This window comes from Meriones unguiculatus, chromosome 2 (assembly GCF_030254825.1).
Source record: "Meriones unguiculatus strain TT.TT164.6M chromosome 2, Bangor_MerUng_6.1, whole genome shotgun sequence".
Classification (NCBI taxonomy): domain Eukaryota; kingdom Metazoa; phylum Chordata; class Mammalia; order Rodentia; family Muridae; genus Meriones; species Meriones unguiculatus.
Genome location: NC_083350.1, coordinates 172,134,737 through 172,148,905, shown reverse-complemented (window position 1 = coordinate 172,148,905; position 14,169 = coordinate 172,134,737). Strand labels below are relative to the sequence as shown.

Here is a 14,169-nt window from a genome sequence, read left to right as displayed (position 1 = left end):
TATGTACAATTTAGCAATATGCACAAGGTAGCAATGAAAACCACACTTTAAAAAATATAGGTGTGCAATAATCATATCTTTCCCTAACAAGCCTTTCTTAATTGCTATCTTAATGTGTCAGGAGACCAGAAGCGGGAATTGATTTTCTTTATCAACTGTTTCTTAGAACACGTCTTGATAGCCAGTGGAGGGCTAGTTGACATTTCATGTGGCCACGATAACAACTAAGTTCACCAGAAAATAGACAGGATGTTAGTGCTCAACTGCTGTCCAGTGATTTTAAGACGACATTAATTTTATAATGAACTCTCATTTCAGAGATATTAAAATAATTTTAAAATTATGTTTTAGCTGGGCAGGGTGGTGCACTACTTTAATTCCAGCACTTTGGAGGCAGAGGCAGACGGATTTCTTAGAGTTCAAGGTCAGCCTGGTTTACATGATGAGTTATGGGAGAGCCAGAGCTACATAGAGAGACCTCCTTCCCTAAAAAAACAAAACAAAAGCCAAATATTATGTGTTAGTTTGACCTCAGCATTGAAAGAAAACAGTATTATCCTTTCATAATAAAGAAATATGGTTTGATACATGTATAAAGATACATAAATATTTTCATTGGACATCATTACACTTTAAAAATAGCTGCAAAGCTTAGATATGTAGTAAGGGACCAGGTGGTAAAGAAGACATCCTCTGAAGAAATGGAAATGGTATACACTGTGATAAAGAGATAAAGGGGGAGATAGAATAGAATAGAATAGAATTTAGGGGCTGGAGAGATGGCTGAGAGGTTAAGAGCACTGACTGCTCTTTCAGGGGTTCTGAGTTCAATTTCCAGCAACCACATGGTGGCTTACAACCATCTATAATGAGATCTGGTGCCCTCTTCTGGTGTGTAGTTATACAATTGTATCCTTTCTTTTTTTTTAAACAATTGTATACTTAATACATAAATAAGGCTTTAAAGACCCCTGTTCAAAGGAAGCCCATTGGCTGTTCAGTTTCTGAGTGGGCTCCATAGTAATGGGAACAGGGGTCGTCTCTGACATGAACTCAGTGGCCAGCTCTTTGGTCACCTCCCCCGGGGCGGGGGGAGGGGATGGTGCAGCCTTGCCAGACTACAGATTCGGAAGATAATGCAGCCAGTCTTGAGACCTGATAGGCTAGGGTCAGAGGGAAGGGGAGGAAGTCCTCCCCTACCAGGGGACTAGGGAAGACTAGGGAAAGGGCACAGGGGGAAAAGAGGGAGGGTGGATGGGACTGGAAAGAGATGAAGGAGGGGCCTACAGTGGGGATATAAAGTAAATAAATTGTAACAAATAAATATATAAATAAATTTAAGTTTAAAAAAGAATAGGAGGATTAAAAGGGGAGAGAGCTGGGAGAACAGGATAAAGCAGGGAATATGAGGAGAGACAACGAAGACTGAAGGCATTGTGAAAAGCCACACAAAAGTGTAACATCACAGAGGCTTCCTAAAATATACACAGATAAAAGGAATTTAAAAGGAGTCACCACATAAGAGGGCATATCCCCAAAAGCCACTTTGTGCTATCAAATTAGAGATCTAGTGTCAAGAATGGGTTACATCTTGCTAAGTCATTGCCCAAAAGGTTCCCATAGAATTTCCCCCTCCAAACATAACAGGCTATTGCTGAGGTTATTGCTTACCCTGTACTATCTCATAGTAACGCCCTCATACTGAAGATACATCTTACTTATGTCATCAAAAATAGAGACATGAGCTGGTGGCCAACTAGAAGCTTCATCCCTACTGACTAGTGTTCACAGTGCTACTGTAATCATCAGTAATCCTCACTATCACCAGCCACTGAACTTGTGATCTGTGACAATGCTCTGTGGGCAAGGTACACTGGTGCAGTAGTGGCACCAATGTTATGGGAGTAAACAACTACCTTCTGATTGGATTTAAGGTAATACTACAGCTACAAACTTGAAACCAGATAGGTCATGTACTACAGGAACACAGAAATAGCATGGCTTCTAGTGGCATGCTGTTATACCCACAGATCAGAGCATTGCTCAACCCTCACCAGAGAAGCTTCTCACAGTAGCAATTAACAAAGAGACTCATGACAATGTGCAGAGTGACAGACGTTGGAGCATTCAGCCCTAAAAGGAATGTCTTTATCAAACTCCTTTCCTTCAGGCTCAGGGATCTATGTGGAAGACAAAGTAGAAAGAGTCTTAAATCTAAAGGTTGCTTTCAAAATGACACCAAAGGAACAGCATTTTCTAGATACAACAGGATTGATACATGCATGGACTCACAAAAATTGTGGTAACATGCACAAAATCTACACAGGTTCAAACCAGAAAAAAATCCCAGCACTGAGAAGGGGATGTAGACCAATGTTGCAACTCTAAATTATAAGCTATTTGCTACTGAAACTTGCTGGAAAAGGTTAAAAACCAGTATTCTTCAATGTCACTGGGTATACCAACTACACTCTGGAACAGTTCAACATAAAAAAAGACTCCATATTTGTTTGTTTGTTATGCAGCCTTTTGGCTCCAATTTATTTTGGTTTGTCAAATTTTGCCTTATTTTTTTTTTTTTTGAGTTTGATTTTCATTTTGTTCATTAATTTGTTTTTGGTTTGCTTGTTTTTCAGACAGAAAGAACATGAAGTAGGGTAGGGATGGAGACGAGGAAGATCTGAAATGAGTTAAGGGAGGGGAAAGAAAATGATCAAAATATATTGTATAAAATATTTTAATTAAAAATAATTGGAAAGATTATACAATTAAATATTCAAATAATCAGTGATGGGTTTTGAAAGGAGGGGAGATAGTTTCTTTAGGGTGTGGCTCCTGGTAAGTCATGTGACTCCAGTGGAAGGGGCCAGAACCAAAAATAGACGGGCAGTAGAATTTGGTTTTGATGTTTGTTTGTTTGTTTTTTAAAGAGAGAACACAAATTAGAGTGTGCAGGGAAGGTGGCTGGATCAGGGAAGAGTTGAAGGAGGGGTTGAGTATAATTAAAATACACTGTAAGAAATTCTTAAGGAAGAAATAAAGTAAGAAAAAGAAAATGATTAACTACATACATGTATTATGTGGTAAATCGTGCTGATTGAGTTCTTTCCAAGTGCTTAGTTATGCAGCAAAGAAATCACACAACTGCAATCACCACACACACTTTAGAACACAGATACATTTTGGGGTCAAATTCACCTATCTTATGGACAGTACAAGGCATTAGAAATGTAGGCATGCTAACAATTACTATCAGGTTATTCTGATGCAGACTATTTTTGGCAACACTGGTCAGTTTCAGAGTCTGTCACTATGAAGTCAAGATCCAGATCCAATTGCTATGTAGGCTATATAATTGCAAAATAGAAAAACAAAACCAAGCACACATAAAAAACAATAAAAAAGAAACTGGGCATATAAAATTCAAATGAGAAATTTCAAGTACTAGCTCCATTACTTAGTCTCCATATGATCTTAAGTGAGTCACTTAACTTGCCCAATTTATTTACAAAACAAGAACATTTCATAATTCACCGGGATACTGTGACGGTATAATTATATAACCTAGCTAGGTATTAATTTTAGTACAGGGCATTGGAATAAAAAAAAGCAAAACCAAAACAGTTCTTTTTCCTTCCCCTGTTACTACCTAGTATATATGTTTAGCTCAGGACTGTTCATATTGACAGATTTGAAAAATGTAAGTAATTTCTTCAAGGCATTCCCCAATTCTCTTGCCTACAAGTAATCTCCCTTTCCCAAGCAGTCTACCTACATTTTGCTATTGGAGCTTGTTCCTACATTGCTTCATGCGTTATGCACATGGCATGCCTTTCTAATGATCACAAGCACACACACACATTTTTAAAGAACAAGGAGCTTGTCTAATTTATCTTCATAGTACTAGCATTTAGCATGGTGTCAGCAACTGATAGGTTTTGCTAACAGAAGGATATGAATGAAAAAACAAGGCAGGGATCATGTTTCCATACTGACCTCTCCTTTGAACAACCATTAACTAAAAGAGGTCACTAAAGCTCAATCAACACTAAAAGTCAGACAGAAGACAACAGACTGTGATTTATCAATTAGCGAATAGGTCGACTAACAGTTATTTGAAGCCTGGGATAGGAAAGAACTTTAAAAAGTAATACACTGGCATTTTCTTAGTCTGAAAACACTGGTAATGGCTGTAGAGATGAGACAAGTCCGTAATACCATACTGCTGAAAAACCCAGAGAAATCATGAGCAGGGTGGCTGCTAAATGGTTAAGTACTTAAAATAAAACAAAACTGTTTTCTTTGGTGCTTATAAAAAAGCATTTCTGACTAAATTCTTTTACGTATTCTATGAATAATTTACGGAATACATATTTCATATATACTGAAAAAGTTTTCTCATTGAAAACAGAATGTTTCTCTAATATTTATTGTTTCAGAGGAAAACATTTTTAAATAAAAACTAAAGTCAGTGACAATCACAACTATCTGACTTATGAGTCACCTTATACTGAAAATGATGTACTCATGTACATTTATCACAAATCAACAGTATTTGAAAGCAGATGTTGAAGTGACATAGTCACCAATTTTAAATATGATCACAGACAGTTACTGTCAGATGTGAGGGGAAAACACATAAAACTTCAGAGCCCAAACACCACAGAGCTAAGTAGAAGAGAGTTTCTCAATGAAATGTGTAACGTAGGCCTGGACACATGGGCTTCCAATTCACAGGAAGAGACTTGATTAGAAACACAACTAGTTGGAAAAGGATCTTAAAGATTTGGGAGTGCACTACATTTGTTAAACGTTTTGGTAGGATATTCAGTGTCATATAAAAGATTACAAAAAATAGGCAACTTCTACTTTATGATTCAACAAATACATTTTGTTGTTCCTAGAATGTCTAAAATTAGAATCTTTGATTTTTTTAATCAAAAAGCATGGCAAATATTCAGTGATTGATATGTTTCTATAATTTTTATGTTAAAAACTTCCCATAATCATGTCTATCTTTTTATCTCTATTCCTACTTACCATAAGTAATTTTAAAATGTTATTTTAAAAATTTGTTCAGGGTGTTTGAAAATAACTTGAGTCAAGTATGGAATATTTTGTTGAAAAATTTGTATCTTCATAAAGCTAAGACTGTACTGTGCCAGAAAACTGCCTGAAGAAATTATCATGTGTACATATTTAAGACTACTATGCTCAGTTTAATCACAAAAATAAACATGGCAGTTTATTTTTGCATCATATAATCCAGTAAATTGTCACAATAATAAGTGCGGATTTCATTCCACGTTTTGAAAATCCTATATTCCAATGGTTTGCTATTTTCATTTAAAAATGGTAGTGATATTCCCTTAATAACCAATAACACCTTTCTTGTCTGTAGTCACTCATTCTCTCTGGCCACGTGGGCCTAACTTCTAAACCCATTGAAAATGATGTTTTCCGAGCGTGTGCCACATGGCTTGTTCATATAAATGGAGCAAATTAAACTGTCTCCACATATATCCTATCACATTTGTAGTCCTGATTTCTCTCTTTAGCACGTGGCCAAGACACCGTATTATCTGCCTGCAGAGGTTGACCTCAGGATATTAGATTCTGCCACACAGCTCTCTTGTACTAAACCGAGGGGAAACACTTAATCACCCCTGCCTTTTCAGGAAAAAATCAACTTTAAATTTGCCATGATGAAAAATCAATAAACCAGTAATTGCTTGGCTTATCATTGCATGGAAGAACAAATTGGGAAGCGAAGCTTAGCGTCCACACAGATTTCAGTGAGACACATGGAGTTTCAGGATCACTAAGCTAGAAAAGGGAAAGGTCTCAGAGTGATAATTAAATCTACTCATGCTGATTTTCTGCCAAATTTATTTCCCAAGAGTATATAAAAATGTTTCACCGCTTATAAGCCAGGCATAACTAATCAAATCAACATTACACTAACATATATATAAGAAACAAAAATGCAAATTCAAGACTATAGATACCAGATTAATACTGACAAAATGTTAAAAAATTAATTTAAAAATTTTATTTTACAATTGTTCTATTCTATAGATCTATTAATATTTTATAAACTAACATAGTATTCTAACACACTAACTACTTTCCATTACTCTAAATGGTGAAAGTTTTGATAAAAAAATTTTATTTATTTAAAAGTAAATTTCAAATGAGCACACATTAAGCATTTTTAATCCTAGAAGAATTCTTTGTAGCTTATTTCACCTGTGTTCCTTCTTCCCCAGTGTAAATATATGCTATTATGTATGAATCAGTCCATTACTCTACACAATTTCCCCACATTCAATGTAAGCTTCCAGATCTGTAGTCTAAATTAAACTTCACACACAGAAACAGATCCATTGTCCAAAATAAAATGAGGACTATACATCATCCTTCCGACAGGGCAAATACACACCAAGAAAAAATATTCCTGGAGATATTTGGCGTTTAAAAATGACTCATCCTAATAGACCTAATTCCTTGCAGCAGATCAGCATCACTCTACCGCAAGTGCAACACAATTATACTCAAACACTTGCACTAAGAGGAGGAGGAGGAGCCCTGCTTTTTCTTTTGTTAAAAAATGATTTTATGTGTGTCCTTCAACTGGCTACTGGGACTATGATAATTAAAACATTTAAAACAGCACAAGCCCCTCAGCCTCTAATCTGAAGCTCAGGTCAGCTGTCTGTAGATTCTAATTTGTCCTCCATTTGTATTCATGACAAGGAAATACTGAATATTTAACAGCAAACCAGCAGGAGGAGGTATTGTGGGCTTCGAGGTTAAATAATTTGATTTCTGTGCAGATTACATGTAACATCCAACAACTAATCTCACACCTGATTTGGCAATACAATTACAGTAACAATGACGCAGGTGCACTGCCACTACAAAGTGGAGGAACAGCAACTTTTCCTCATGGGCTGGGAAGCAATAACTTTAAAGGATTGCACTGCTTCCTGCACTTCTAAGGCTACCTTTTCAATACGAAAGCAAAAATAACTTACAAAGCATGTCAATAGCTGCTGCTGCTGCTTTGAAGGTCCTAGGAGCTCCTTCTTTCTCAGCTCACTAAATAGCAGTGAGATTTGCAAACAAAACACAGGTCTGTCGAGGGGCCTGCATGATGTCTTCTGGTCCAGTTTCCTGCCTTCGGGCAGGAATACATTGAAACAGAAGCTTTGTTTTGATCCAAGATAAACTTCCATCTGTTGAAAAGTCCAAGGGCTCTTTTAAGAGAATGGACTGCTCCTTAAAAGCAAGGAAACAACAGTAAGGCAGAAAACCAGAGCATAATACTGCAACGTCTTTCTAAGATCATGGATTTGATTACAACTGTTTTAACACACACACACACACACACACACACACACAATCACACAAACACAGAGACAGACACACACACAGATGGAAAGAGAGAGAGAGAGAGAGAGAGAGAGAACAATTAATTTAAAAAATCCTGCAGCATGGAATGTATGTCCAGTATACTTCAAGGAATTGAAAAATGTACCTGAATTAAGATTGTTATAATGGGAAAGCATCTTATTATACATCATGTTAAAATATGTAGAAATAAAAAATTTATAATTTCACCATTTTCCACCTTTTAAACTTATTTATTGGACAAGGCCATAAACAATTATATCAAACCCCCTCCCTTCCTTCCTTCCTTCCTTCCTTCCTTCCTTCCTTCCTTCCTTCCTTCCTTCCTTTCCTCCTTCCTTCCTTTGGTAGGCCTTTTTTTTTTTATAATTATTGAACAAATCTATGAGCAAAAATAATGATGAAAACATTTAGACAGTAAGTGGGTACTTAAAACCAGCGGTCTTACTGGGCCTTCTTTCTACACTGATGCTATCTAATGCTATACTTACAGAATGAGCTTTTGCTGGATGCTGTTAGGCGCACACACTGTGACAGCTACCTCTGGAGCTGAAGTGGGAGGACAGCTACAGCCCAGGGGTTCACTATGCTGGACGGTATTGTAAAACCTCGCTCCATCTACACCAAAAGTCACTTACACTCTCTGAAGTTTTACAATTCCTTAGGGAATCATCATCTTTCATTTTCAAATTGCTAAAGAAATTGTTCTGTATTGGGCACAGAAAATGGACATCTAAGGATGGTCCCTGCTCATGGCTCACAGTTTATAGGAACACATTATTACTTAGTGATGGATGTAGAGGAGCAGACCAATTTTAAGAGGGAAAGGAATTCAGAAAGCGGAAGGACACATCTATACTTTCAAGGAGCTTTCAACACACTGTTCACATACAAACTTAAATTTAAACCATTTCCAGTTTAAAAAAAAATCACCTTCTTATGCTTGATCCCATCTTCCTTTAGTTTGCAATAGAAAAGTTCTATGGATCTCCTTTGTTCTCAATGACTGGCAACTTCAATGTATCTAAAATGATTCAATGTTACTGGCCAAACTGGTTCCAGTCTCATAGGCCTGTGATAGTTTTTGTTCTTTTGTGCGATTTTTATGTAAATATCTAGTTGAGACTCTGTTCTTGATTTGTCAGAGAGAAGACTAGAAAGCCATTAAGGGCCAATAAGTAAGTTTTCCAAAAGTGAAAAACATTATTTCATTTTCTAGAAAGTTTATAAAGCAGCAGGTTTTTTAATGGTATTTTGTTAAATACTTAAAACTTTTCATTTACTTTTCCACATGACTCCCTCATCTTTTAGTATCTCCTTGCCTCCATACCTCTTACACACTGCGAGTCCCAGTATCCCCCTCCGGATTTTTATGTCACATGGGTTCTATGTTTTATTTTAGTGTGTGTATGTGTGTGAGCATCGTACTGCATATGTACAGGTCAAATTGTTTTTTTTTTTTTCCTTCCACCTGGAGGTCAAACTCTGGTCATTTGGTTTTCATTGCAAGTGACTTAACATGCTGAGACATTCACTGGACCCTAATAAAGAGCTCTTTAATGACATATCTTTCCAAGTTTAGCTATGTGCACAGAGCAGTACACAGAGGGAAAGTATGGGGACTAGAACTACTATAAGACTTTATACTTAATATGACTTACACAGGTTAAACAACGAACAATCTATAACAATGGAAGAAACTGGAAGAACTTCTAAGGCTGCAACACAGCTAAATATAAACGATAGCACTTCCCAGCTGCCAGAAACTAGCTCACAAGAGTAGGTTCAAGCCTGTTTTCCCCAAGTAGCAAAGTGGGTTTCAGCATTTACAGGCCACTTCTAAAAGCTTGGCACTTCTCTTCCTCCTAAAATCTCTTTCAAAATCGTGTATCTGTTGTTAAATGTGAATGATGAACAATTTCAAGGACTCCTTTCCCCAAGGATTTGCTGGGTTTCTACCTGTGAGAGCACGCTCTGGCATATGGAGACAAGAACTATGGATAGTTAGCTCATGAAAGTGAATTAAAACAATTTAAAGGCATACTGATCAAACTTTTTAGTCACTCACAAAATTTAAATATCACATCATACATAAGTTAACAACAAATACAAAATTAAATATAGTTTTGTTACTTCAAAGACATAACAATTGTCAGTTACCAGTAAGTATTTATAATTTTCTTTACTTCTATTAATAGCAACTATAATATAAAAACTAAAAAAGATAAGGGAGAGGGCAAGATGGCTCAGTGCCACCAAGCCTAAGCATCTGAATGTTATCTTGAGAACCCATGTGGAGTAGCAGCTCCTACTGAGTTGTCCTCCAATAGCCAGCCCATACTCCCTAAGGAAATAAATGAAGTACAATTAATTACAAAAAGAAAAATTTCTCATTCTTTCAATTTGATATCTTCTTTCACATATCTCCATTGGATTCTCAATATGTGAAAGGAAAGTTTGTAAAACATTTGTTACTTTAAATAGGCTAAACAATGGTAGACTGTTTGTGTAGCATGCAGGAAGCCTTGGGTTCCATGCCTACCACTGCATCAAACTGGGTACGATGCGCCATGGCTATTATTTTACTACTTAGGAGGTGGAGGCAGGGGAATTAGAAATTCACCATTATGCTTAGCTACGTAAGAAGTTACAGGCTGGGTTACATGACACCCTGTCTCAAAAAGCAAATGTGAATTCCTGTGTAAAAGGCATATTTAGTTGAGTTTCTGAACTTTAGAACTCCATAAATTTTGAAAATGTCTAAAATAGTTTGTATCAATTGATAATATATTATGATTCTTCTAAAATAACTGACTCTAAAGCTTCTAAATTATTATATATGTCTTCATCTGTATCTAAGATTTTGCTGCATCCAGAGAGACTAACAGAGAACAGAGAACTTTAACTTTTAAGGAAAAAAAAAATCATTTCCTACTTGTACAATTTTTTCTTCCATGTAATTTTATGCATTATGGAAAATGTGCAAGTTCCAAAAGTGAACAACTAAACAAATAATTACATTTGAAAGAAATGTGAAGCTGCTAAATGACTGCTGCACTTTTGTTAAAAACAAAACCACAATGAAAGCCTGAAAAGCCAGATCTGTAAGAGGAGTAATCAAGATTGCTAAGGTAGTGTTCGGTATCTACTGGCTCCAGATCTTTAGTTATATGGCCAATATTAAGGCATCATGATCCATCAAACTGGCCACTTAATAGCTACAGGCAATATTACAAACATGAATGGTGAAACACAGCTGCAATTTTCAATCACAAATGTAGCATTTAAAAGGCATGTTAGTTTACTGCACAGGCATTTGTTACTAGGAAACAGTATCATAAATATTAGGAAGAACTATCTGAGGAGGGCACTGGGACATTACCGAGATAAAAAAGAAGTAAAAAATATACACCTTTGTCATTCAAAGTGCTATAACTTAGCTGAGAGTATTAGTCTTAATATGAGTTATTTTTAGATAAATATACCTAAACACACAAGGAACACCCTCAAACATCACTTATAAAAATGATGAATCAAGCGGATTTTCATAGTCTACTACTTATTTACAGCCCACACACAATCTAAGTGGTCAAACACTCAATTCTTGGAGGGTAGACTCCATATGTCAGACTTGGTAAGGCATATGTGGGAGTAAAAAGGGGTATCAAACTTGATTATGCTGCTTGCAGTAACACCTTTGAAAGCAAAAAGGTGGGTGATACTGTAAGGCCATAACATACTTTACTGCATGTTTTGAAAACTAAGTTCAGTGGAGGAGGTACTAACTTGAAAATGTTAAACACAACCTTATCTTAATACCAGAACACACATCTTGCACTGTTTACTACAAATGAATGATACAGAGCCATTATTCACAAACACCTGTCTCTGGCTTACTGTTGGCAAACTGACAACCACAGAGGTCTTCATTCTTTTGTGCTGGAGTGAGACCTGGGTATTCGTACTTTTAAAACATACTCTTGAAGTATATTTAAAAGATCTTAGACATACTCTGATGTATGTGCCAACAAGAAAATAGTTTGATTTGTTTGATATGATATTATTTCAATGGATTTTTAAAATTCTGTTATAACTGATAAATTAAAAAAAAAATAAAACATTCTGATGGGGTAAGGTGAAATCTCAGGATTGTTTTGATTTGCATTTCCCTGATGACTAAGGACATTGAGCATTTCTTTTTTTATTTTATTTTATTTTATTTATTATTTTTTTTTTCAATGCAGTTTATTCAGGAACCTTGAACAATCCTCGGACCCTCTTTAAGTGTTTCTCTGCCACTTGATATTCTTCTATTGAGAATTCTCTGTTTAGCTCTGTACTCCATTTTTTAATTGGATTACTTGATTTGTTTGTGTTTAACTTCTTGAGTTCTTTATATATTCTAGATATTAGTCCTCTGTCAGATAAAGGGTTGGTGAAGATGCTTTCCTAATCTGTAGGCTGTCGTTTTGTTCTGATGACAGTGTTCTCTGCTTTACAGAAGCTTTTCAGTTTCATGAGGTCCCATTTATTGATTGTTGAGCTGAGAGCCTATGCTGTTATGTTCTGGAGACAACAGGAAGTTTTCTCCTGTGCCAATGAGGTCAAGGCTTTTCCCCACCTTTTCTTCTAACAGGTTTAGTGTGTCTCGTTTTATATTGAGTTCTTTAATCACTTGAACTTTAGTTTGTGCAGGGTGATAAGTATGGATCTATTTGCATTTTTCTACATGTAGACATCTAGTTAGACCAGCACCATTTGTTGAAGATGCTGTCATTTTTACATTGTACGGTTTTGGCATCAGGTGTCCATAAGTGTGTGGGTTTATTTCAGGGTCTTTTATTCAATTCCATTGATCCAGAGTCAGTTTCTATGCCAGTACCATGCAGTTTTTACTACTATTGATCTACAGTACAGCATGAGTTCAGGGATAGAGATACCTCCAGAAGATCTTTTATTGTAGAGGACTGTTTTGGCGATTCTGGGTTTCTTGTTATCACTTTATACTCATCAGAATGGCTAAGATAAAAAACTCAAGTGACAACACATGCTGAAGAGGATGTGGAGAAAGGGGAACCCTCCTCCATTGCTGATGGGAATGCAAACTTGTACAACCACTTTGGAAATCAATCTGGCGCTTTCTCAGACATTTGGGAAGAGTGCTACCTTAAGATCTAGCCATACCACTCCTAGGCATACATGCTCAAGTATACAACAAGGACATCTGCTCAATCATGTTTGTAGCAGCTTTATTTGTAATGGTCAGAATCAGGAAACAACCCAGTACCCCTCAGTTGAGGAATGGATACAGAAATTGTGGTACATTTACACAATGGAAAACTACTCAGCAATTAAAAGGAAATGATGAAATTTGCAGGCAAATGATGGGAACTAGAAAAGATCATCCTGAGTGAGGTATCCCAGAATCAGAAAGACACACAGGGTATATACTCACTCATAAGTGGATATTAGACATGTCATATAGGATAAACATACTAAAATCTGTACACCTAAAGAAGCTAAGAAGCTAATCAAGAAGGACTCTGGGTAAGATGTTCAATTCTCATTTAGAGGGCAAACAGAATGGACATTGGAAGAGGGAGAAAATGGGAAACAGGATAGGAGCCTACCACAGAGGGTCTCTGAAAGACTCTACCCAGGAAGGTAGCAAAGCAGAGGCTGAGACTCATAGACAAACTTTGGGCAGAGTGCAAAGAATCTTATGAAAGAAGGGGGAGACAGAAAGACCTGGAGGGGATAGGAGCTCCACAAGGAGAGCAACAGAACCAAAAAATCTGGGCACAGGGGTGTTTTCTGAGACTGATACTCCAACCAATGACCATGCATGGAGAAAACCTAGAACCCCTGCACAGATGTAGCCCAGGGCAGCTCAGTGTCCAAGTGGGTTCCCTAGTAATAGGAACAGGGACTGTCTCTGACATTAACTCAGTGGCCTGCTCTTTGATTACCTCCCCCTGATGGAGGAGCAGCCTTACAGGCCACAGAGGAAGACAATGCATCTAGTCCTAATGAGAGCGGATAGGCTAGGGTCAGATGGAAGGGGAGGAGGACCTCCCCTATCAGTGGACTGGGGGAGGGGCATGGGTAGAGAAGAGGCAGGATTAGGAGGGGAAGAGGGAAGGAGCTTCAGGTAGGATACAAAGTGAATAAACTGTAATTAATAAAAATAAAATATATCTAAAAAAGAAATATTAGTAACAGGTGGGATATATACATTTTATATATTATATATTAATTTTTATTTAAGCTTCTATTGTATTGTTTCCATACTACCGCTCAAATGGTGCTTAATTTTAGCTGTCTTCCCCCATATTTCTTCCCTTGCCCCCTCTTCTATTTCCCTCCCCACTTTATACTTCCATTCCAGCCCTCTGTCATCCATCCATAACTATCTATTCTACTTCCCTTTCTTAAGCTATCTGAACCTGCCCCTCCCCCACCCAACCCCAATCCCTCACTCTAGACCTAACCTCTGGAGTTCTATGAATTATAGTTTGGTTCTCACTGGCCCTCACAAAGGGCACCTGTACTCAATATGCATACCCCAACGGAAAAAACAGCAATATATATAAATAAATACTAAGTTTTACAACTAAAAAAATAAAAATTAAAGTTTTAAGTTACTTAATAATTATGAACTTTTGGATACTTTTATTCTTATCTTGAGAAAAGCTTACCAAAATGAATTTTATTGGGAAAAATTACCCCTGGTTAGCTTTGTGATTAAATTTCCAG

At 36.8% G+C, this 14,169-nt stretch overlaps 1 protein-coding gene across 4 annotated transcripts in view; it reads right to left on the bottom strand.

The window, feature by feature from the left end:
• The window catches only part of Rsrc1 (arginine and serine rich coiled-coil 1), a 325,236-nt gene that overhangs the window by 34,251 nt on the left and 276,816 nt on the right, over positions 1-14,169 (bottom strand). The window contains exon 8 of one of the 4 annotated variants that reach the window (XM_060378404.1): positions 7,079-7,281. The exons of the other annotated variants lie outside the window; for them this stretch is intronic. Coding sequence (XP_060234387.1) covers positions 7,094-7,281 — 188 coding nt within the window. The 3' untranslated portion in view covers positions 7,079-7,093. Of the gene's footprint in view, positions 1-7,078; positions 7,282-14,169 lie in introns of those variants that run through there. 4 annotated transcript variants of the gene reach the window in all.